This window comes from Nestor notabilis, unplaced genomic scaffold (genome assembly GCF_000696875.1).
Source record: "Nestor notabilis isolate BGI_N333 unplaced genomic scaffold, ASM69687v1 scaffold9230, whole genome shotgun sequence".
Taxonomy (NCBI): domain Eukaryota; kingdom Metazoa; phylum Chordata; class Aves; order Psittaciformes; family Psittacidae; genus Nestor; species Nestor notabilis.
Window position 1 is genome coordinate 90199 of NW_009910664.1, and position 26149 is coordinate 116347.

At 40.9% G+C, this 26149-nt stretch overlaps 1 protein-coding gene across 1 annotated transcript in view; it reads right to left on the reverse strand.

The window, feature by feature from the left end:
• LOC104403094 (forkhead box protein N3-like) overlaps window positions 1–24881 on the reverse strand; it is a 72268-nt gene extending 47387 nt beyond the window's left edge. Inside the window, exons 1-3 of the mRNA XM_010011139.1 lie at window positions 24859–24881; window positions 23701–23765; window positions 11735–11773 (exon numbers count right to left, since the gene is read on the reverse strand). Coding sequence (XP_010009441.1) covers window positions 11735–11773; window positions 23701–23765; window positions 24859–24881 — 127 coding nt within the window. The remainder of the gene's footprint in view (window positions 1–11734; window positions 11774–23700; window positions 23766–24858) is intronic.
• Between the last annotated feature and the right edge of the window lie 1268 nt (window positions 24882–26149).

Below are 26149 nucleotides of genomic sequence, written 5' to 3' on the forward strand. Positions count from 1 at the left end.
CTACAAACCTATATTAACAAACCCTCACCAACACAAAATACACCCAAACTGAGTGCTTGGAAGGTACAGCTACAGTTCTGCATTTCTTGTAGAACAAAATATAGCACAACCCATCACGTACGAAAAAGTGCTCTCAATTATTTCCAAATAAGTACTTTTAAATACAGTAATTGCAGCGATGCTTTAAAAAGTAACTCGTATTTTAAAATATTGCTGCTTTGCGTATTAAATCATTTCTACTGCACTAGCAGGAGTTAGAAAAGATGTGTAAGGTCTTTAAAGAAATTAGTTTTCAAAACAGTACAGAAACTTCATTTTCTTTATGCCTTTTGGCAAATTCAATCAGTACCATAGCTTACGCTCCCTAACTTTGGTAAATCACTCTGCTCCTTGAACACAAGAAAGGATTAAAACTGGCCCAACATTTGGGTAGAGTTTTAGGTTACAGACAAAAGAAACATTTTAAAACACGGAATCTGAACTGAAGTAATGACTCATCACCCATTGCATCTCCCTAAGTTTACTCCACAAATTCTATTACTTCATGTTCTGTCTGTTGTTTCTGGAAGGAAGGAGAATGCCTGCTTGAATGATCCAGCTAAATAAAAGCCACAGGAGATGTTCTCCTGCTGCACACGTGTTGCCCGCAGTAATGCGACTGGCAGTCAGGCACACCTGCACAGATGAGAGAACTGCATATGAAGAACATATTTTAAGTTGATTAATAGCCAAAAGGCCACTTAGATAACATGATAGTACTGCTGCACCCTCTTGAGAGTTTCAGTCTGCTTACTTTTGGGTTTACAGCCCCAGCTATAAACCACACAACTATCCGAGTGCTGCATAAAGGTCCATGAGTCTCTAGGAGGAAAAGTTGGATGGATAGAAATCTTGCTTCTTTAATGTCTTCTAAAACCACAATAGACCCTAAACTTTTTATAATTGGCTATGTTATACTCAGTAAATGATGTTTATGTAATTAAACATCAGTCAATACTGTGGGCAAAGGAAAGCCACCGGGATAGTCAAAGCTACCAGCTGAAGAATTGCACACAAGAGTTGTGCTGCCACAGGATTCGCCTTGTGCAGAAGCCCCACAGAAATTCAGGCGATGCATGAGTCGCTTCCCTACCACATCTCTTGAACATTAAACTGTTACAGCAAGATCATTACACTTTCGATTGCTTGCCTCCTCCCCCATTTATCACTCAGTACACCTCTCTGTGTTAATTGCTTCTTAAACACTGCTCATATTTAAAATTCACTCAGCCTATACCATTTACTTCCCAATATAACTTGATGTTCAGAGTAAAACACATCATTACTGTATAGAAAGTTGTACAAATATAATTAAAAATAAGGTGGAAATTTCCCCTCCTGCAATTCATTTTACAACATACATGTCGTAATTAAGCTTAAAGACCCCAGTATATGCTAATACTTTGGAACAAGCTCTTTTTCACCTGTTCAAACTATGATTACATGAAAAGGACTGGTCAGCACTAACTTCCACAACAAACTCTTAGTCTTTATGGGGAAGTTTTCTTCAAGCATCCTCCACTGACAACACACGCAGCCTGAAATCCTTTGGCGGAAGGTCCAGGGGCCAATGCGTTAAGTCCCTCACGTGACACAGCTGAACATCACACAGGAGCAACAAAGAAGTGGCTTTAATACTGGTATTCATAAACTGTGTAGATGAAAGGTTTTATTCTGCTGTATCAGCTCATAGACTGCTCCCTGAATCTCCCTTGTAAAGAAAAACAATTAAAACCTGGATTTGGACAGGGCAACAGTAGAACATTGTCCTCTGGACCAACAACAGTAAATGTGCGCAGTGCAAACCTCGTGCAAGTCTTTCTTTATTAAACTGTCTGTGTGAAATCGGGACTTCCCAAAACCTAAGCAAATCAGCACTGCCTTATACCACAGGCTCAAGTAAGAGGAACCTGTCTGCTTTTATTCCACTAAGGACCACAGGACATGACTGCAGGAAGTTACCACCGAACCTGGAGCACCATTACCTTGAATTCATTAACCCTCTGAGGAACTGTAAACTTTTATTCATACCTCTAGACAACAAGAAGCTCATTTCGTCACTGCAAAGTGCAGGGTTAATTATTCTTAGCAAATAAAGATTTTCAGGAAGAACTGAAGTTGTAAGATGTTTTAGTTTTTAGATGTTTAGGTTTTAGTTCAACAGGATAATACTGACTTTCTTTCCTTTTTAATTCATCTCCCATGTAGCTGGGTCATTGCTGAATTATTTCCTTTTAATTTTTAATCTAGCAGCTCAGGTACTTATTCTTCCTTCTCTACAACATTTGCATGTATTTCCACAATCTCCCTTTAGGACAGGACACCCATGCCTTGGAAATACAAAAAGCCCATTCTTTCTGGATTCATTCCGTGGTTGCTGCAGAAATGGCAGCAATTTAGTTCAAACATTTTGAGAGGGAGCCTACTCCTCACTGCAGAGCAACAACTTCAAAGTTGAAGTGGCTGCCATAGTACATGGCAGATTCAGATGGGCAATGGATAGGTGGTCCAGTTTGGACTTTAAGCAGTTGGCACCTTATCTGAAGCTTTTGACTAGAGATCTTGCTAGCTACTGACGGATCCCTCCACCAGACACAGCAGAGTTTCTGAGCAAATTTAATCATAAATGACCTATAAAATAATCTTTTTTATAATGCTGGTACAATGACATGTGTCTTTCTCTGTAATTACATGATTTAACTGGAAGTGGTAAAAAGTGAGGGGACAGGAAGGGGAGGGAAGGAAAAGCATGGCCAGGAAACCATGGTAAAAACCAGCTAGAGTGCATCAACAATTTGCTCCTGCTGTTTGTCCTGAGCAAACTGGTCAGCATCTCATTGAGTGGGCACACATCACACACACCCAAAATAAACAACCAAGCTGCGCCAATGCCAACAGTGCCAATAATACAGCATCAATGCAGCAAAGTACTCTGTCCAGGAAAAGAAACTTAGGCTTGCAAAAGACCCTGTAATTAAAACGAAAAGAGCTGCAAAGCTACTCTTCATTTCACTCCAGAAGTAAATTGTTTAACTGTAATTAATGATCAGTTTATTAAATAAGCTTCAGGCTTTTACATCATAATTCTCTTAAAATCCTCAGCTCTTATATAACACATAAGATTGAATTTACAGTGGCTACTTTGATTCTGAAACATCAATGTTCATTTATCCATCAGGGGCCCAGCAGGACAGAGTTTACCATTCCTTTTAAAGTCAAACACAATGTGATTTTACTTGCTCTTTGAGATTAGCTCACTGTTTGCACTTTCGTGTGTCAGGCCAGTTTTAAAGACTCACTTTCGGAAGCCTACTGGAACCCACTGCATTTATCACAGCAACAAAGCCGCAGGAAAGGTCTTTTTGTCTTTTTTTATGCTTGCCTTCCCCCCCCCCAAACCTTTTTTAAAAGGATAGTACTTTCTGGCATATCTTTTCACAGTCACTTACCAGACCAACACTCCAACAAAGGCTACCTGTTTCATCACATTTCCCAAGTCCTTATTGTTAGGAGAGACTATAGATTTGTCAGTGAAATGCTGAAGTTACTATTCTCTGCTAATAAAACTTGCTGTACTATAGTGCAATGCAAACAGTCAATCCTAGCTAGTTTGCAGAACACATAAAAACAAGCATGTTCTCGGCAGCGACATCGTTATGCTTTCTAGGGTACTACCAGACACCTCAGCTTCAGTACTAACAGAAAAAAAACCCCTCTGAGTTATGCTTGAAAACCCCTAATCCATAGTGGAGCAAAGAATCACAGGTTTTACAGCCTTTTGCACTAGCTCCGGAGAACAGCAGCAAAGAACAAAATACCACCCTGTCAGCTTTGAGAGAGTGTTATGCTCTGCTACCCATCAATGCAGAGAATGATTAAGTCTTGATTCCTGGTGCCAAAGACTTCAGATAAAGAAGCGAACCATTCATTTCCAGCCATGATCACACTTAGCAAAGCAAGCGAGGGAACCAGCAGTAAAGTATGCTCGGCTACTCAAGTTTATTGTGATACGCTTGGAAGTAAGATTTCTTTCTATGATGATGTCCAAAAATCCACTACAGGGAGGCACCAGCAGATATTTATTTATCTGAGCTTAGCATGGCTTCATGAAGAAACAAGAAATACTTAGTCTGGATGACAAATCATTCCACAACCATTATTAATCCTCCAAGCAGTAAATATTTCAGGTTTCAAGAGCCAATTTGAAAGGTTAGCATTTATCTTTTTGTCTATTTCTAGCTTTAATAACTTTTGCACTCTGCCTGTAGATTAATCATTGAAGGGAAAGATATGGAGGTTTATAAATAGGAAAAATAACCTAGGCATAATAAGAGAGGGTCCAGATTGGACCAAAATTATCTCTACCTGCTCCGGTTTTGATGACTATAGCCTACCTTAATCCAAAATCTAATTATTTGGATTAGATTAGGACAGTAGATTTTCCTGAAATGCCCAGACAAACCACATGCAATTTCATATTTAGGGCACAGGGTTGCATTTCATTTCCAAATCCCTTTTAATTCCACACAGGCATTTGTAACTTCTTTTTCCCATGACAGGAAATATTTGTCCCTCTGTGAAAGTTTTTTCTTTAAAAAAAGTCTGCCTCTAAACCCAGCAGACCATTATTTGGCTTTCATTGCTATTCATTTGCTACACCTGATGTCACTGCAATTACGAAGAAGCTGAGAAATTCTAGCTTTTCAAGTGAGAAATATTTTGCTGGGCGATTGGTTTGATGTTCTTTTGAGGCAGTACGTGCCTATGTTCCATAAAAAGGCAAAGTAGCAAATAAAATATCAGCAGTACCCACCTCTGCTAGTGCATGAGATCATTCCGCCCGAGACACAGAATATGGGATGTTATGCAGAAGCAAGGATGTGTACAAATCAGTCATGTATGCACAGTAAAACAGCAAAGAAAGCAAAACTGACAAGATCATGAAAAACATGCCTCTCATGTAAACATTTTCTGACTACTAGATGGGAAGCTTATTTCTACACTTGTAATAGATATACAATCAGACCCACCTATAACAGGTTTAACTCATCCAAACTGGCTCCTGGATAAGTTTAAGTAGTCTTCAAGAAGAAGAATCATTAAGTAAGTAAAATTTCCCAAATACTACAAAAAATTTTCTTTCAAAACCGATGACCCCTTTCTTCACTCTTGAACTGAATTCCTCCATCTCACACTGTTAATCTCTACTGATTTGACAAACACGGTTTTGTTCCTTCCCTGATATAACAAGAATACTTAAAGCGCATTATTAACGACCAAGTAAAAGCAGTTCCCCCCAAAGTATGAACACACACAGAAACCCACTGCTTAAAGAGGGCGTGTGATTTGGACTGTTTGCCTCAGTACTGTTCTTAAAAGGCTGCACTGCGCAGGCATGTACAACTCACTACTTACTTCGAAAACATCCCCTTAGGAAAAGATCGTCTGAAAGATTTCCTAAATGCTAGTTTGTACACTATGTGTTTTAATTAATGTACAGAACAGAAATTACCATTTAGATAAGATAATGTTCCCCAGCCACCCCACCCTTGCATTCTGAAACTGACAGGTTTCTCAGCCCCTCATCTGCTAGTATTTCTAGCAATCCTCAGGCCCTGGATAGCATTAATTCAGCTGCAGCTGGAGAGTTTCTCCAAGGCAAGTCTCTTCAATTCCAAAGTGCATGAACTGCTTAATTTGAGTGCTCTGCAATTCAAGTGCTTTAAATAGAGAAAATACTGCAGGAAATGGCAGACCTCATACTTGCTTATGTGACGGCTCCAACAGCTGTACAGCAGAGTGAGCTGCACGTGTATGTGCAGCCCCAGCTGCCAGTACAGACAGCCGCTCAATGACACCTGAGAAATCCTTCATCTCCTGGCCAAGACCTCAGAGGGTTCACATGCACAAGTTCAGGAACCCATGGCGGAAGGTGTCACTGGGGTTTGTCATGTGGAAGCTAGCCCAGATCTTACACAGCAGCCATACATGCAGTGGAGAGTCGTACAGATTACTGGGGTCTCTCTGGTCCTGGAAGTCCTAATGGGATTTACAACCACTTCACACAGATAACCTGTTATGCCCCAATTCCTTTCCCCACTCCTTGGTCATGACGGTCACTTTCTCACTTGGCCAAGTGCAGAAGACCCTTCATCCCAGGTAAAGACCACCTGGCCTATTCCTGGTCTTCTGTGTTGCAATCTTGCAGTAAATGTCCATCACCGACAAAGAAAACCTATGGCAAATTTTCTACCAAACTGAGAGGCTACACAATTACTCATTTGGGCCTCCAAAACTCCATGTCCAAAACATACAGGCAGATACTTATCAAATCTGGGGCATACTTTTAGGCTATGGTGGAAATCTCTCTCAAGGTAGATTGTAAAAAAAGCATGCAGTGCTGAAGGAGAGATCAGGGACCTTGCGGCTCCTGCCACATCTGAAGGGCTCAGGCTTGCCCTGAAGAAGTTACTCAAACTCTCCATTTAAGTCTGGGGTACTGTTGGTCACCTAAGCCCACTAAAAAGGGTGCTGTGCGATTCAGTTAGGTAATGCTTCAAAGTATTTTGAAGATGAGAAGTGCTGCATGTGGCAACCACTCAGTGTTAGTATCATGATCCAAATAATTTATCATTCTCTAAAATTATTTCCTAGTTTTTGAGGACAAAAAGAAACGTCCTATTTAGATATGACATTTAGACACTGGATATCGTAGGGCAAAGGACTGATTTTCTGCAGAGTGCCATGCCACCTACAGAAAAATACTGCCTGAATAAACGTAGGCATTGTATATTATACTTCCATTAGAGTGACCAGATTATGAAGTCCTAAAAAATGCAAATAGTTTTCTTTGATAACAGAAAGTGACCCAGAGTTTCAATTTCAGCAAAGGAAATAATGAATAATGACACTAGCACATAATGGACAGAGGCAAGAGGAACAAACCCCCAACTAAACAACTAAGTAAGAGAATAATCTTTTTTGTTAAATGGATACTTCAGTCTCTACCTGAGTAGATTCAAACTTTTAGAATGGGTGCCAGGGGCTCCTTTTTATTATCTTTGGAGCACCTCACATAATACAACAAACTCATCCCATCTCATACTGAATTGTCACGCAGCATGCCAAGCATGGCAGAACTGGTAGTCTAGATTTTCTTACATCTACAAACAACTAACCTAAATGAAAGCCACAAAGGTGGCAGAACCAAAAAACCCCAAACTCAACTGCACCCACCAAAAGGTGAAGCACTTACAAGCTAGGGAAATGCTGCATTTCAGATTTGCTGTAGTCCCCCAAATCTCAGTTTCCACAGTTAAAGCACTGAGTAACGCAGGACTCTAATGGAAAAAGAAAAAGATTAAGCAATTGCGTAAGAGGATCTGTATCCTGAAGCACACATAACAGGAGAGCTGAATTAAAATTGCATGGAAAGATACAAACTTCTTTTTCTAGGCTATACTCCACTTGTAGCAGACAAATCACTACCAATAGCTAATTAATGTAACTGACAGTCAGCTCTGTCAGTAGAATACATTATGGCAGAACGGCAGCCTGACGGGGTTCAGCAAGTGTAGGAGAAATATGAATTGTGAAACCACCACCACAAAGCAGCACAGTGAAAGCTGGGATGAATCTTTGTGTTGGTGTAAGAACAGCATGTCAAAATCTTCCCAAACTTCAGCATTTGTCCTAAATTCATCAGAATTAGTGAAATCGTGAGACATTAGGAAACTCAGTACTTGATGTAAAACGGTTCCTTGCCAGCTTAGGGAATCCAACCAGAGAAAAATGTACCTATCCAAATGATTCTCAGAGAGGTGAGTCAGATGCAGTAAGGCATTTCTAAAGACATCTTTAATACTAACTATAGTTTACACCAGTTAGTCCTCATCACCTGTTTTCTTCTCTCATGGGTCTCAACATTGCTTTTCAGACTGCCTCCTTTCCAAGTAGCTGCTCACACAACCTGTGGGATCAAACTGAGAGACCGCTCCCTTTTAGAGGCCACCTCACTCTGCCCTTTGCAGGGGCCTCCTAAGGATGACCATGTTCCCCAAGGAGGGTGGACTGCAGCTCCCCACAGCACAACCCTAAGCAGCCAGTCTCCTGGCCAAAGGAAACTTTCACTTTCCAACCACTGAGGACAATGGGGAAACCCTCAAGCATTATTTTGCATGCAGTTTGCATACCTGGAGCTGCTTATCACACAGGCTTTTTGGTTCTGAATGATGAAACAGTAAGCCTGCAGGGAAGAACTTCTACAGGCTTCAGCTTTTTGGCTTCCTGTGTAAATTCAACAGCTTTTTGCTTCCTGATTTTTGATTAATAAATACTGAAGAAATAACCTAAATGAAGAATCCAGGGAAGCTGAGGTGTTGAAAAAGATACCTGTAATAAGACAATGCCTCACGTGTGTTGGGGGCTGCAGCTGAACACAACAGGCAGTCCCAAACAGCAGAGCATGAATCTGTTTTAACTAGCACAGACATACAAGCAGAGGCTCAAGATGCTTACTACAGCTGCCACAGAGTGATTCACACAAGTCACGTCCTTCGATAAGAATATTCCAATTTTCATCAGATTATTTGTGAAGTCATATATAACCTGAAAAATAACCTGAGATGCGTGCAAACCATGGCGGAGAGCTTACATGCTCGTAGACGTGGTAGCTCTCATGAGTTAAGAGTTCAACATGAGACCATGGCTGGTCATCTTCAAACCAGAGTTTTCAAAGGCAGCAGACAGGCAGCACGAGCTGCTGGAGCTCGCAGCTCCTCTCCTCTCTCAGGACCCTTGGCCGCTGCAATACTTGGGTGTGCCCCAAATTGCAGGGTATGGGCTGTTCCAAGAAGCAGTTTTAAGATTCTTCGTGTATTGTCTCAGGCCCATAAAGCTGTCCCTCCCATCAGGCTGACAGAGCACACTCCCCTAGGATATTATCTGGAAAAGAATTTCAGCTTATAAAACAGGTTTACCAGCTGAATAAAACATCTAGAAGAACTGTATACTTTAGGATCTGTTTTCAGATCTGTTCTAAGGTACATTTTTTCCTTCTTATTATTTTAAAATCAATCTTCAGTAGGAAAGATTATTATTCCACTCACGGCACTGCCACAACATCTCTATTTGTTGAGATAAAATCAAAAAACCCGAGAGATGCCTTTAGTTAGACTGGTAGTTCACTACCATCATCTTAAGCCATTTTACTCAATCTCTGGATTCCAAAACAGCTGTTCAGTGGTCTTGTGTGCTATCAAATCTCATTCCGGACTTTAAATTTCATTTTCCTTCCCTTACAAAACAAATATTTAAGATTTGTTGTTGCAGTTAATCACAGAGAAAGTAAAACATGGGTGAAAAGCTCAGCGATGCTTATTTTATAATCTTTGTCCTCACGAGAGTGGAAACTAAGAGCTGCCTGGCAGAGTTCAATGTGGGTCACTCTTCAAGAAAAACAGCTACACATAGACATAGGGGACGTCTCTAAAGAGAGCAGTCAAATCATGGAATGTTTACAAAATAAACCATGATGCCACCAACCTATGTGCATCTGCAAGTCCAGCAGGAAAGTAACTGCTGATCCTGGCAACAAAATTTCAGGAGGATTCATTTTGGAAATCTTCCGGTAGATTTGGATCCTGTTCTTCAGAAGTAATTGGAGCTCTGCTAGGCCCATCCTGACCGAACAGAAAAGCTAGGAAGTCGTGACTCTGCAGAACCATGTGCTCGCTGGGTTCTGTCCCCATCCAGGTCTGCCCTGTCTCCTTTCTGCCTCTGACCATTAAGCTGTTCAACAGATGGCATTAGGAAAATGAAGGGTTTGCTGGGTATTTTGAGTATCAATTTGAGTAGACTGTATCAAGCTGCTTCTCTTGCCTCTCTACATGAAACTGCACTATTAGCAGTCATGTCGTACACAGGTTGCCTTGTCAGTGATCAATACTGTCCAAAGCACTAAGAACAAGCATCAGTGCTGTACTCCATGCTGGCGGTACCACACCCTTACTCAGACACCAGTTTACATGTTTCAGGCTTCATTTTCTTACAAATGCTACACTGGCTTCATTTGAACAGGAATGGTAGAAACAGCTGTATTTGTGCAAGATACTGTAACCCATTTAAAGAAGCAGTTAAATTACAAGCACAGTAAAAGGAACTACTAGAGAAGCCAAAAACCAAAACCAAATAGACAGAAGACCTCAGACACTGACTACATCCCAAGAAATAAGTAAGTTAAATTCACTGATTTCTTAATCGATCACGCATCTTGGCCAGCATTTGCTATTCTATGCTTTTAAGCCTCTAACTGATTTCTGCAAGTTTGAAAATGTACAACTAGTTATTCACGTGCTTTATCAGTCAAGGCCAAGTGACCAAGGCAAGTTGTGTGTTAAAAACAAAACAGTCTCCTCTCTCACCAGCCACTACAGCAAAATTTGCAAGAGACACATGCAGAAATATACCTTGACCTCTAGACATCATACAGCAAATAAGGTGTCTTCTACATAAAACACAGAGACCTGTATTTGTTTGGTAACAGAGTAAGTTGTTACTGACATAATGACATCCAGGAATTAGGATTTGGGGGGAGGGGGGGGAAGTCAACACAAAATCATGGTAGTGTAAGATTAACCTCATTTATTTTAAAAAAATGGGAAAAAAACAAAGAAAAAAGAAAACCAACAACATTACAATACACCTATTTTTTCTAACTCCACATTGCCTTACGCATTAGCAATGTCAACTACAGTAATCAAAACTGGAACTGCTTGAAGGCGGAAGGGGAGGAAAAATCACTAAGGGAACAATTCCAGATCTGTTTCAAAGGACTGGAAGGGAAGACTCACAGAAACACAATATATGAGAGAAAGAAATGCTTACAGAGAAAAAAAGGGGAGAAAGGGAGAGACATAACACATGGTGGGAACGGCAGTATCTATCTGTCACAAAAAAAAAGTGATAAAACTTAGTATTTTGTTGTGTTGGTATCTCAATCCTAGCATTTGGATGACACAGAAAATATTTCCAAACAAGAATGGAACTATCCAGTTTCCCAGAAAAACATTAGGACATATTTACAGGTAATTCTTCCACCATGGATGGTTTTCAGCGTTCAGGAGAATGAAGCAGATGCACCGAATCTCCAGCACAAAAAGGAGTATTTTTCTACTTGTGTATTTCTCTGTACATATTAGATAACCACACATATTTATATTGAAACGCATTTGCATTTATTTATGTATACACAGCTGATTAGGAGGTCTGGCCTTAGCTATTTTATTTTTTCATCTCCAGGAGAAATAACTTACTGTTCTTGTTTCTCAGTAGAAACACCTTACTTACTATATTAGTATCAGAAAGAGAGTGCTGAAGCTCAACATGTGGTTCACAAAGCAGCATATCCTGTTTTATTACAAGGAAAAACAACATACGTATTCACAGAAAATAGATTATGTTTAAAAGCTGCAAAGCAAGGATGTAGTGTAGAAATACAAAAATGAAAGACAGGCAGGAAGTGTCCTTGGCATCTTCATTCAAACTGTGCATATATACAAAAATCAGGACTGCAGTTTCCCACCACTGTATGAATAATTTTAATTTCAATTTCACCTTATCCTCCTCGTGCACTAGAGAACAGTAATCACAGGCTAGACACAGATATAAATAGTCAGAGAAAAAGAGAATTTATTACCTTTACTGTATGCAATTGCAAGCACTGTGAGACTTTGACCTATAAAGAGAAAGGAAACTAAGAGAAATAACATGTAAGATGAAGCCACAGATCCTATAATGGTATTTCCAAATTGACAGAGGTTGCCTTAAAGTAAGTTAAAAAGAAGCCACATACTTTTTTTATACTTACATGTGGTCGGTATAAAATTCATTAAAGAGAGGAAAAATTCTTTTACCAGCCTAAGTCTTACAGACTTTCCCCAACAATTTCCCTTGTAAGAGTTTTATCCCACTCTGATGATTAGAGAGGACTGTTTTGTAAAGGTTCATCATTCAGGATCTGGATGGAACTTATCTTTCCTTTGTAAAAGGGGACAGATGTGAGGAAGAAGTGCTGTATGCAGTAAGTTCATGTTCACAATCTACTGCCTTGGCAGGTGTATGTCAGGTAGCTTGAAACTAGTAGTGTAAAGCACTACTGACTCAAAAGGAGCCCTAGCTTTGGTTTTGGGGTTTCTGAACACACTGTACTTCTGCTGATAAAATAAAAATCCTGGCTCCTTCCCTCTTGAAGTCCCAATTCAGTTTCGAGTTTCTTATAAATTGCAGGAAAATCAAGTGACGCATTCATAGCTGTAAGGAAGAACTTGGCCACCCTAGAACTCTGCATACTCTCAAGTGTACAACTGAAGAATGTCTAGTGGTAAGATTTATTCCAGTATGTGAAACCAATAGATTTGTTTTTGCATTTAGCTTAAAGAACACACAGCAGTGAAATGCGCGTTGTGGTCCAATGACTACCCTTCTCATTTAAGACAGCCTCTACTTTTCTCACTTGTTCAAACAAGATTAAGCTCTCTTCAATACGCTATTTCCATTAATTTACCGTTGCTTCTGTATGTTTAAGAAATACCTTTTATACAACTAAGAACTTACCAATCTTTAACCAGCAGTGGGAAGAAATTCTTAGTATGTTAGATAAGAAAAATTATTGCCAATGTTAACCATGAAGAGTATCAACACAGACAGCATACAAAAAAAATGCAAGAAATGAACATCACTTGGACTTGATCAGCATCACTGTTTTTCCCATAATTTTCTTCTGTTTACTAGTTATAAAGATTTGGCTTCCCCAGGGCTTCAAAACCATGTAACTGCCCATCGCACAAGCAGGTCATAGCAAGAGAGCATCTTAAAAATTCCCAGAGCTTCTATTTTAATTCTCTCAATATGGGTCTGTCTCAAGAAACCTGACATGTAGTCAAGGAACAGCCCGACTTGACAACAGCTTTCTCTTGCTCACAGCAATCTGCACATCACCAGAACTGCTCATAGCAACACCACTGCAATATTATCCTTATTTTAGTAATCTCCATGTAAAGCACAGGCTTACGCCTCTCTCCTAGCTGTTCCTTCAAATTGACTCTAGAATTATGAAAGCCAAGATTACTTCTAATATCAGCCACCTTCACATTTTAGGAATGTCAAACATTCACAGGCTCACAGCACAGAACATATGCTCCAGCTCATCAGCCCAGAGATTTTGATGGCAATAATCACAATAATTTCACAGTTACAGAAAATAAATCTTTACATACTCTACCATTTTCCAAGTTACCATACAAATCGCACTGCTAATTTCTAACCACAACTTGTTCAGAGAACTGCTGTGGTACAATGTGATCTAACTGGTGGTATGCTTCATCTCTGTCACAGGGCACTGAAATTTCCTACTTTAAGCTCCAGCCTAACCAGAGGTGGCCTGGCCCCAAATTCCACCTACAGAAAAGGTTTGACTGTGACTGCTGCCAGGCTTGTCTCAGTATTTACAGTGATCACATCCAGGACTTCCCAGCTACACAACAGCCCATTAGGAGATGCTCTCACCGTGCCACCAGGCGTGCAGAAACCCTGGGCACAGGCAAACAACCCCCATGCTCTGAGCAGACTATTGCTCCTGGTCGGGAAAGGAAAGCATTGGAGGAATCCTGGATGCCTAGCAGTCCTGGAAAACGAGAAAGCCACTGAAGAGAAACTTCTATTTCTCTTGCTGTATCTGGTCTTCACTCAACTGAAACCCAAGGGTGGCAGTGAGTTTTCCAATTTTAAGTCCCCTATGTGTGTTGTGGAGGGAAGGGACATCTTTACAGTGAGGGTGGTGAGGCACTGGAATGGGTTGCCCAAGGAAGTTGTGAATGCTCCAACCCTGGAGGTGTTCAAGGCCAGGTTGGACAGACGCTTGGGAGATGTAGTTTAGTGTGGGGTGTCCCTGCTCATGGCAGGGGGGTTGGAACTAGATGATCTTAAGGTCCTTTCCAACCCTAACTATTCTATGATTCTGTGATTCTATGTCTCTAGACAAAAGCACTTGTGCTGATGGCTACAGAAGGGCCAGTCACAGAAAATACTTCTCCTAAAAAAGCTGAGATCTGCTACTGACAATTTAAAGGAAGAAGATTCCAGTGTTCAAACTACAAAGTTACAACCACATTACCTGCAGGACCAACCTGGAAAGAAGGTAAGAACATTACCCAAAGCCATTTAGCAGCATCTCTGGAGCAACACTACCTGTAGGTTACCTGCTGAAACATGGGTTACCTGCTTAACCCTGGGCAAGGACCACCCAACTCCTCAGCTCCTCCATGCTTTGGTTAGCCTCCCTCTTCTCTCCTACACTACACTACTAAGAGGGAGCCAGGCCAGCACTGCGGGGAGTTGCAGCAGTAGCAGTTATTGCAATACACACCAAAGAAAGAGGAAAGTTGTCACCACTGTCACCACTCACACAGCAGTTGACACTGAAGGTAAAACAGGCGGGTACACACAGATCTGTCCTCTCCTCTGCCCAAGGTTAGTGCTGTGGTAGGACTTGCCTTGCAGCCCTCACCCACACTCTCCAGTTGTCAAGGAAAATAAACAAAGCTGGTAAACTTCATCTTGAGTCACTCAGAAGTAATAATTTCAAAAGTCAGGACTGTTAGAAAACAAGCAAAGTTATCTGTAAAGTTAGCAAAGACACTTACGCAGATCTAAAACACAAGTTACTGAGTTTAAACACGGCAGGAATTTAACTTATCTTTGTGTACTCTGCAACATGATCTACCATTAGCGAGACCTGTCTGCTGCAGTTCAGTTTTATTCCTTCTCAACTTTAGAGGCCAAAGGTAGCTCAGATGTTTTGGTCACGGGGAACATAAGCAGCTGGCAGTCACATTTCCTTACTAATGGCTCTAGTATCAGTGTTAATAGGACCATACTTCAGACACTTAATTAGCTACAGCTTTTGTCATTGTCATACACACTCAACTAGAAAAGCAGGAGTAAAAAGACTATATACATGCTGCACAGCTAATCCTTAGCACCCTATATACAAATGTCCTACACAGAACACAGAGCTAAAAATGTCACACCAAAAGTGACCATTTCTATATGAATCACTGCAAAATGCTGTCTCTCACTGGGATTTTTTATTGAATGCATGGTGTTAAGGCCATTTAAAAATCCTCTCACAAACATGAGCCCTCACCAGCACTCTCAGGACCCCAGCAGCCCCACTAGGCTTTTACTCATTTTCCCATACAAAGGAGAGCTCTGCTGTTCAAATTACTCCCTTAGGGACACACTGCATAACCCCTCTGACTTAATTTTGCTTTCTCAATAATACCACTGCAAACACACTGAATGCTAATAGTAAATAAACTATTCAAATATTCGGTTTCTACAGAAGCACCATGTGAATCATCCTCCTGAAAAGAAACTTCTGAAGAGATTGTCAGGTACCCTCCATGTGGGAGAAACAAGAGAAAAAAAAAAGAAGGAAAAAAAAGCTGATTTAAATAATAATGCCTTTTGAATGAAAAGTGATTTATTGTAATACGGAGAGACAGTAGCTTTACTGTTAATTTAATAGATTGACCTAAACCAGCAAACAGAGCATGACTGTAACTACAGTTTCAAAGATGGTTGAACAGCAACTCGAAGAAGCAAAACCTGAAGAGAAACAGTGAGGTCAAAAGGTTTGGTGCTCTCCTGATAAAAGTAACTAAACTGGAACTAAACTGGACACTCAAAACCCAGATCTCCACACAAAACAGTCATCTGTGGAGTTATACAGTCAATTTCCAAGTGTATCTCTCAGAGTAAGGAGCGTAACTGAAACTTCGATGGGGAAAGAACCTCCAAAACCCAAAACCACACTTCCCTGCAAAAACTAACAGCACTGTGGCTTTTTACAGTTAGGTTCCCACTGTTCAAGGCTCTCCCTTTGGTGGAGCATCAGAATATGATACAGAGCCAGTATTTCATAGACTGACAGCTCTGTGCAGTGAGAATCACTATTATTATCCTCATTTCATAGAGCACAAAACCAATGAACTATAACCTCAAAGCAAAAGAAGCATTGAGATTCCTGGGGAATGAGAGATGCCCAAATACATATTAGGAAACAAGTGTTTAGTTGGATTTGGGCATAAGAGTCTTGCCCAAGGCTGTGTTACAGATCATAGCACCTAAGTCTACCAATCCTAAGGCTGGACTGTCTTACATTCCTTTTTGGTCTTTCTTCATTACATTTAAGTATTATGTATTACTAAATTATCTGTAATACATGTTTTGCCTTGCCATGTTGGTTTTTGTTTGCATCTCCAGGTAGCAGAAGTACATAGCATTTCTCTCTGAGTTTGATTTGCTTTTGAAGTGTATGACATGCAATTCTGAAAGTTAAATGCAAGTGAGACTTACTGAATCCTCTCGTCTTCCAGCACTCCCCTGCTCCTCCTCTCCTCACCCCTGTTAGGACTAGCAGGTACGGATACCTGTGTTCCAGGATGGGTACCACCTCTTGCCACATGCCCAGGACTTGCATGTATCCTGCTCATTCAGTGGAAAAAGCAGATGAACTGAATTTCCACCAGAAGAAAGAAGCCCATTGTGCCTTTAGGGGCCCTTGGGGATTTGTGGATGGGTGCTGATGAACATCCCAGTCTTCTCTTTGTGAATTTACTGTCAACTTCCATCTTGAAGGTAACAAGAATAACTCCTCCCAAACCTCTCCAGAGAAAAGACCGAGTACAATACTTGCTGTCCAAATAAAGTGGTCCTTGTCACTATCAACATAAAAACAGAGGCAGGATATCATAATTCCAATTTAGTCTTCTCAAGGGAAACCAGCTACAGTTGCCCCCTTTCTACCTACCCCTCCTCCCCCCCTCCCCCAGCAGACTTCAACCTCAGCCAGTGCTTCTATTAATAGCTAACACTTGGAAATGTGAAGTCCCAAATCTGCTCTCTCCTTTCATAGAATCACAGATTCACAGAATCTGTTCCAACTCTCTTGCCACAGGCAGGGACGCCTCACACTAGATCATGTTGCCCAAGGCTCTGTCCAACCTGGCCTTGAACACTGCCAGGATGGAGCATTTACCAGTTCTTTAAGTTGCTTCTTACAACTACTCAATGGACAACGGATTAAACAGCCTGTTTGGTCATTTCAAGGAATTCTCAAGCTTATTAGAGAAGAAAAAGATCTCTGTACAAATACGTACATGTGTTCATAAACGAGGTGGTTCCCCATCTTTTTATGTAGAACTTCTCTTTTTATGTAGACAACTTCTTCTGGTCTGTCCACATTTTGTACAAAATAAACTTTCCGACTCTGGGATGCAATTTCCTTGCTCTCTCAAATAAATCACCATTCTCAATCAAGAATAAAGTGATACGTGTGCTTTGGAAAACTTCCTTGAAGTCTCACATTATGGTCAGATATCAAATGTCAGTACACTAAAATGTGAAAGCCACCATCTTAGATTGAGGGCATCAAGGATCAATGCAGCGGCAGTGCCCAGAGTTTCCATTTCCACTCTGCAATGAATTGCAGGGTTGCCATCTCATGCTGGTTTTGGTGATACCTGGCCCTGTGAAGACAGTGTCTTCCAACTATTCCACCTACAGCCATGGCTGCTGGACCAAGGTAGATCACACATGGGCTGCTTGAAGCACCAGTCAGAGATGAAAGTGTCTCATTCACCACTTTCCCAGAGAAGAAGAGGCTGAGCGATCCGCATGTAAGCATCCTATTGCTTGCTCTGTTCTGAAGCATGAGCCTGCCTGTTCCCTGCAGCTGACAGTAGAGAGATAACAAAGCAGCTTGTGAGATCTGCTGAAGACAATCCCTCCTTTCTCAGGCTCCCTCAGCCAAGCAGGAGCAGAGGCCACACGCGACTCCTCACTCCTCTCCTCTTGTGTTCTGTGAATGGGAAGGGATTTTTGCCAATCTTTTTTTCCATCCTAATTAAAAGAGAATTGTGGCTTCAGAGGAAAGCCATGCAGTCTGCTCAGCTCACTGACTGCTGCAATCCTGTTCACAGCTATGAGTCCAGGTCTGCAGCATCTCTGAAGCAAGAGCTCATACCTTTGATTCAACATCCACAGGCAGCAGATTTAAACTGTACTGATCATCAGAAGAGGAAGTGGAGGACCTTGCTTACACAAGACAGCAGAAAGCATAACAAGGATCATGGCTGATCTCCAGTTGTTTGGCAACTGCTGAAAGCAGCAATCCAAGGTGGACCATCTAGTGTCAGTGATGAGGGCCATCTCCATTTTCAGCTCCAACAGCACTAGGGACTGGATTACCCAGGTTCTCTTTCCTTCCCTGGACTATGAAGAATCACTAACCATGCTACCAGAAAGGCCTGCTTCTGCCAGGCCTTTACTGGAAGCTCAGGAAGCTCACCCAGGAATGGGGTTACACCAGGCAGATGTATACTTGCCATAAACCAGAGGAAAAGCATTGCTTTATGTCAGCCACTGCCCAGCCACAAGGCTCTGACATCTTCTGAAGCAATTCCTTAGGCTCTTGCACTCTTGTTTCAATCCCCACTGCAGCAGCAACAGCAGACAAAGATCATTGTTTTCAATGCACAGCACTCTGTTTCCATGCCAGCTATAATTACACCCACAAGCACCTTCTACCTATGCTTCCTTGGAACTTAGGACAGAAAAAATTCAATACAACAAGACGTAGTAATACGTTGCATTTAGTTTATTAAAGTGTGAGGGCAAATAAGACAAAAAGAGAGTGGTAAGTTTGGTATTTTTCCCCCTCAAAATGGACCTTGTATCTTTAAGAAAGAAAAACAAACCCATCCATGGCCCAGTTACATCCTACAGGTGGCACTCAGCAGATGGAATTTACATGACTGCTGCTAAGCTAATTCAAACATGTATTTTTTATTTATTCAGGGGGAGTATTAGATATATTGAAAGCAAAATAATTTTATTATTCCTACTGATCTGTGAGCAACTGCATCCTCAAGTTTATAACACGAGCTTAATACCCAAGACCAGAGGAGAGGCAATGAAACTGACCTCATCAGAACATGATGCATTAGTTTCAAGTTAATGTGATTATGTCCCCACCAATCTCACCCAGCACAAGTTTGTGAAGAGTTAAGAGTATGTCTAAATCTTTTCTACCATAAAGACTTTTTCCTGCCACACATTCTATTAAATAAAAATGGATGTGTTATGACAGGAGATAACAGAAAAAAACAGCGGGAACAAAGGTTCTCCATACAGCAGGTTTAAAAAAAAACCCAAACAAAACTGTGATTTGAAACAAAACCACAATATGTACATAACAAAAATTGACAGAAAAAGTAAAGCACTAAGAGCGAAAACCTGTTTCATCTGGTGGAATAATGGGGGGAATTAAAGACCACTACTCCCCTTCCCCCAGATCCTCAAAATAACATTAAAACATTAAGGAAATTTTAGGGCAGAATGCAGCTGCTACTTCCAGGATGGAATGCAGTTGGCATGCACAGAATCTACGCTGTGATAGTTCCCCAGGCAACCCTGCAACCTTGGCATGTGTGAAGAAAAATTGAATGGAGAGTGGAGCGGAGTGAAGACACCACAGCCAGGCTTTGTTATACTCCCTGCAGGAGCATGAAGACTTCGTGTCCTGATAAGCAGCACAGCAGCTGATAGACAAGGATTGTAAAGCAAGAGAATTTCACACCAATCATTAATAAAGTATTTATGACTAGAACCACTCAAGTTCCATAGGCACGTACTCAAGCTTCACAGCCATATAGCCAAACTCCATAGGTATTTAGTTAAGAAACTGCAACTTGTGTTACTATGAAGGAGCCTGAATAGATAGATACAAGGGCCTCTTAAATGGTCAGGAGACCTGAGAAACATAATTGATTTATGGTGAGAACTGATAGCCAGAAAGGCTTTGGCCTTGCATAGGCAGACTAATTAAAACAGGACTGAAGAAAGCACGACTGAGAAAAACAAGACTAACGAACTTCTAATCAGGGAGGACTATCCTTGAAGTCTGCTACATCCCAACACCACCTGGACATTCACCCAAACATGGCTTCACAAGTCAGCAAAACATGATTAAGCTGTCCTTTTCATGAACTTTCCCCATTATAATTTCACTTTAATACTAAAACTCACACCCCACAGGTCAAGAGATCCCTGCCCAGGTCAGAAGACCCTTCCCTGAGCATGCATAATTAGGCAAATTAACTGCCCAATGGGTAAATGATGGGAGGGTTACGGGGAGTTACTAACCTGAGTAAAATGCCATAAATATGCAAAATTAAGAGTAAAACAGTTAAGGAAGACTCCACCGTAACTGCTGGGATTGGTCGATGGGCTGAATGTGTTTTCTCCCCTCCACAGAGGCCTATTGGATAAGAGCTATACTCTATGCACATTTAATGATTAATTTTAGCTGGCTTTATGTATACATTATTGTCACACTTGTTCTCACAATTAGTGTACTGCCAGTGGCAATCTTTGAACCTTAATGTCCTGTCAATGGCAACCCTCAAACATTAAGCTGTCACGAACTTAGGTAATAAAAAAATCTCAGCTGAGATCTATTTTGTGTGAGTTTCCACAAACTTAAAAACTTCATTCAGTGAGTGAATCTGCTACTGTGAACCCCTGAATAGGATAGCAGAATTGCCCTTGGATATAGTGTGCTGCCCAGTGAAGCCCCTGGAGAGGGCTCCGACAGGCTCATTGGGCTCAAGGGTCTCACCTTTCCCAGAACATTAATAGACCCTTCAAACATACGGGTAAAGGGGTAAAATTCCCCCCTTACTAGGGCAAAATCCCATCTTACTGGAGTAGAACCTACCCTTAACATGACATCTGGGAATCCTGAAGGCTAGAATGTAACAACTTCCATGGAGGCACAAGTCCTACCTGTATTAAGCTCTGCATGGGACTTCATAAGAAGACCAAAGAGCACAAGGATATAAGGAGCAATCCTCACCTACAAGGTGCTCAACACTTCAAAAATCAGGTAACTTAACATCAAAAGTAAATACACTGTTCGTTTGTTCTGATTAGAGAGCTAATGCTAAGACCAACAGTACTATGATCATCAGTAAAGAAACTGAGGTAGCCATCTTGTACCTAATAAAATCATAGCCAAAAGAAAACGGTATATATACATATATTTTGTTCAAATGAAGAAAAAGCAAGGACAGCTAGAAAGGAACAGAGAATTCATACTGCTCATGTCAAAGACATTAAGGACACAGAATAGCTCAAATGAACTTTAGCTTTCCATTCTCTTCCTTTGCTATTTTGAGGCACATGGATAACTGGTTTCTCAGGCACTTTCTCTGGAGAAATATGCTAAATGCTTTACAATGGTTAAGATTACTTTGCCAAATAGTTCAGGTATAAACTGAATGGAAACCAGGAGTGAACACAAGTCTGTCTTGGCTAAAAAAAGTACTACTTACATTGCAAAATTTTTTTCTCTTCATTCCCCAGACCAGGAAAGAGCATTTTCCTTAACAACTCAGAAGAAATGAGGTGTGACAAGTGCACATAAATATCACATTTGCTAAAATTTCAGAATCATTCTGTATTATTTTCCATAACATGCACTGAACATTCTTTTCAAATGTACGAATGTAGCAAAATATGATTTATAAGCAAATATTATCAAAAATCCCTTTGTTATCCAAACTTTTGCCAATCAAAATGCATTACTATAATTTGAAACCAATAATTAAGTCAATTTTTCATTCTCCTGCTGCATTAAGCTCAACATAAGCAGTGGAAAAACAGACTTAAGATGGTCGTGTAAGGTAGGACTCAACCAGCCTCTGCACCCCTCATCTCATACTTCCCTGCCCCTGCTACCACTCCTCTACACAAGTCTTCTGGAAAAAGACAGTCAGAAGCAGTGAAGAGGTGGATGCACAATTTCCTTGCAACCTGCTGAATCATGTATGTGGAAAAGCTCATTGTAGTGAAAAGTGAAAGACAGAAAGACAGACAGAAATAAAGGCTTGTTGAGTTATTTTCTTCTTGTAAAATTTAAACCAGGAAGTGTTAAAAGATGACTTTAACAAGGTTTTTCCTCACAGTCTCTCATTGTTCCAACCCCAGTAGTTATCATGCATACTGGAGTTCGAACTGGCTGCGTTTTCCACTTGAAATGGCAATGCAAAATGCCAACTCAGTTAAAGTTCTGTGAAGCTTTGTTAGTTGCTTCAAAATGCAGTCATCTCTCTCTTTTTCTCTATTTCTTTCATATGCTGAAATGTTTTGGGCTTTTAGTTTTTCCCCCCACTTTGAAAGGAGAGAAAGGCAGAGAAGAAGAGTACAGAGAACAGCGTACCAGAATTGAACACCTGAAAATAAATCAAGCAAAAAAAAAAACCCATCCCAAAACCCAAAACCCAAACAAAAACCAACAAAATCCCCCTATTTCTTCTATTAGGAAGGACTGCAAAGGTAGCAGATCTGTCCTACCAAGACTAAATCCAAAAGCTGCTGAGCTCTACAGTTTATACCATCTCCTAGTGGTAAGAAAGAATACAAAAGCTTTAATATATTTAACATTTGTTTGAACAAATGTCAGCCTAGATATTAGATAACAGAATAATTCTTAGATATGTGCAAGGAATCAGTTGAAAAATATTCCCAGGTAAACTACAGATGCTGGATTATTTTGGTGTGTGGAAGGTGAGCAGTACTGCCTGCCAATTACTTGCTTGTGAGCCCACTTGTCAGCAAGGCTCCATCCTAGGTGATTTGGATAAATGTTCTGGAGAACATCATACGGCATCTTCTGCCAGAAAGAAGGCCAGAAAACTCTTGGCATCGTAAGAATGAACACAGAACGGAGACACTTCATAGACAAATACTTGCAAAGACTATAAAACCATCCTAAACAGTGTAAGTTACTTTTGCACCACAAACGCACGCGGTCTGGGAAAAAAACCTTCTGTGTTCCCAAGACACCTCCATTAACAGCGATGATAGTTCTATGTACTCAATGGCAGAAATATAAACACACTTAGCAGTGAATAATGGTTTTTAAAAGCCTAGTAAGATAGAATGAAAATCTTTACGTATCAAAACTGCAGTCATATAGCTTTCTGTTTATATTATCCATTTCCAATGGAAACAAAATATTTAACATTCTTCTGTGAATATAAGCACTATTAATTATGGCAGGTTTCTTGAGACAAATATTCTGCCACTGTTTTCCCCAATACAGCACTGCTACCTACCTTCAGGTACATTTTGCTTCCAACCCAATTAAGAAGTAAAAGAAAGGATCTCTCAAAAATCAACCTTGCTTCACCCACAGAGCTAAAGGTAGTGTTCCTGGAACATTTCCTTCTAGGAGCTCTTTATCCACACAAAGGAGGGAAAAAAAAAACCCCAAACCACCCTTTGCCATATTTTACAGTAAGCAAATTAATAATCTGAGGAAAGCAAAAAAAAGCAGCAACTTTCATAGACTACACTCACTGTATGTAGTAAATCGTCATTTTCAAGGCACCAGATGCGCAATAAAGGAGACAGGTTAAAGGAAACAAAAAACATTTGGTTACTTATTGCCCAGTGAATATTTTAAAAGCTGTGCAATTTGCAAGAGGTATTTGTTAAGTAGAACAGTTACTCCAGGATGTAGTATCCATCACCTACCTTGTAGAAGGGCTCCATTTCTCTTGAAAAAGGTGCTTCCTGGCCAAATGGGTGGACCTGATGTGCTAAGGGTAAGAAGAAATAAGTGTCAAGAAAATCTCACTTACATTAAACAATTACAGGTTACTATATGCATGAATTCTGTTTTGTTTTTAAAGCTCATGTAGCATCATGGCATTTTTGCCTTCAAGCAAGATTCTAAAATTTCATGTTAAAAATAGGTTCATTCTATTCAAGATTTACATTCTCTTCACAAGGAAGAACCTCCTCAGCAAAGCACACCCCCACACTCTCTAAGAGGAAAAGAGAAAAAAGCAGTTTGGAATGAATAAAAAACCCTCAATACACAAACCCAAGTCAATGTCAAAAACATTTCCTCAATTTTCAGTACAGCAAAATAGATGTCTTTTCCCAAAGCCATCTGCTAAAAACCCAAACCTGTCTTTCGTTACTCATCCGTAACAATGCGCTGCCCCAGCTAACACATCAAACTGGAAAGGCCCTGGCCAGACACCAGGTGGTTTCCATGCTTCCACTGGAGCACTCTACCCTGCACTTGGGGCACGGCCACATCCTTCTTCTGCTTTGCCTTCTCTCACGCAGAGACTGCCCCAACGGAAGGGCCTATGAGAGGCCTCCCCAGTGACAAGCATGCCTGAAGGTGAAGAAACAGATTCAAACATGGGAAAGGGAAAACGAGGGAACATCAGTATGATCCTCTAAACCTTGTTTCCTTTGTTGCCTCAGAGCAGCCCCGCAGTGCTGCGGGCAGTAGAACTGCAGAGCCCCCACTACAACAACCTGCAGTGCCAGGGAGTCAGAGAAGAGGGGAGGCTATGAGGAAGAGCCTCATGGCTGCCCGCATCCCTCTTCTCCTGCAAAGGCAGAGGAGCATCACCATACCACAGCAGCTCTCCTGCCTACAGCAGCTGCCCACAGCTGCGTCAGTCGGCAGATGGACCAAACTCCCTGCACATAGAAGGAAACCTCGCTCTTTCCTTAACAGCACAGACGACTGTTGGCCACATATGCCCATCTCTCCACTACAGCCAGCCTGCCCTCCCAGGGCATTCCACAGGCAATTCCACAGGCCCAGAGCAAGAGCACAGACACTGCTGCTCCTGCCCGGTGTGGAATCCTCAGTGGGAAAGGCGCTACCTGCAGGAGTTCACTGATCGCATCCTACGGCTCAGGCGCAGCAACTATTTTAAAGAGCAAAGTACCTAGGGGAAATAACTAAAAACATGGAAAGATTTGTTGCAGTGTTGTCAAGGCAGGTGTAAGAGACAGACTGCCAGGGGGTCTTGCCTGTAGTCATGAAACAGGTTTTAAAGTCCTCTACAACTTGAAGACAGTCATAGGCATTTTAATATACTGAGCTTTTACTGAAATTTGTATCATGAAACTATGTTATCGATATATAAATAATTGCCCTATGCCCAAATTCAAGCACAAATTAAAAGCGAGGGACTAAATATCCTTCGGTAAGACTGCTGTAAGGTACCCTGCCTTTTTAAGGTAATCCATCTTCCTCTCTGGGTGGAAACTCTGAGCCAAGCCCCACACACCATTTCTGTTCAAAGTTACTTTTGTCTCCTCTTGAGTTGACTACCACTACACAAAATGCAAAGAAATGTAAAACATATGTTGTCTATTACATTGACAGCATTAGCAAAGTTCTGATAAAATGCCATCTATAAAAAACACATTGCTTTCACAATTAGTCTGCACAGACTCTCGTGCTGATGTATAAAAATTTCACTGTGTTAAAATACAGACTGTAAAAGGATCCAAAGCAATTACGTGAGTAATAAAAGCCTTCAATACTCCTGAACAAAAAGGGGAGTTGAGAGAGAGAGAGCGTGCAAAATGACCAAGTAGTTAAGTAGGCTTGCATTCTGGAGTGCTGGAGCACACTGGGGCATGCACTCGTCTGAACACGCACGCTCACTTCATAGGGCTTAATGTAACCATTTGTTTGCATTCCTTATAGTAAGTACCAGCTCTTTAAGTGTAGCTCCTCAACCCACATGAAGGTCAAGAGCTGTTGAGGGCATTCACACTCCTGTAGGACAGGCTCATGGTTTTATAGAGCACTGGAGTCCAGAATAATCTCTGGGACAGGACACATTAAGCTACAAGTGGAAAGCCTTAGCATAATCTTCATACTGTAAAAATATGACACAGAAATCACAGCATGACAACTATATGCCTTTCAAAAGCCCAAGGAAAAAAATGGTAGCATTCTGAAATGAAGCCATAGAAAAAAATTATTTCCAGGCTCCTGTATGCCTGTATGTGGGTGGAAGAGGGTTAAAGAAAGGGGAGAGAAAAGCCTATATATTTGAATAGACAAAATGTCTCCACTAGAGAAAAAAAGCCATAGTGATTTATCTTATTTTCCAACTTGAAAAAAGGCCCAAGGCGCTCATAAAAACTCCATCTGATT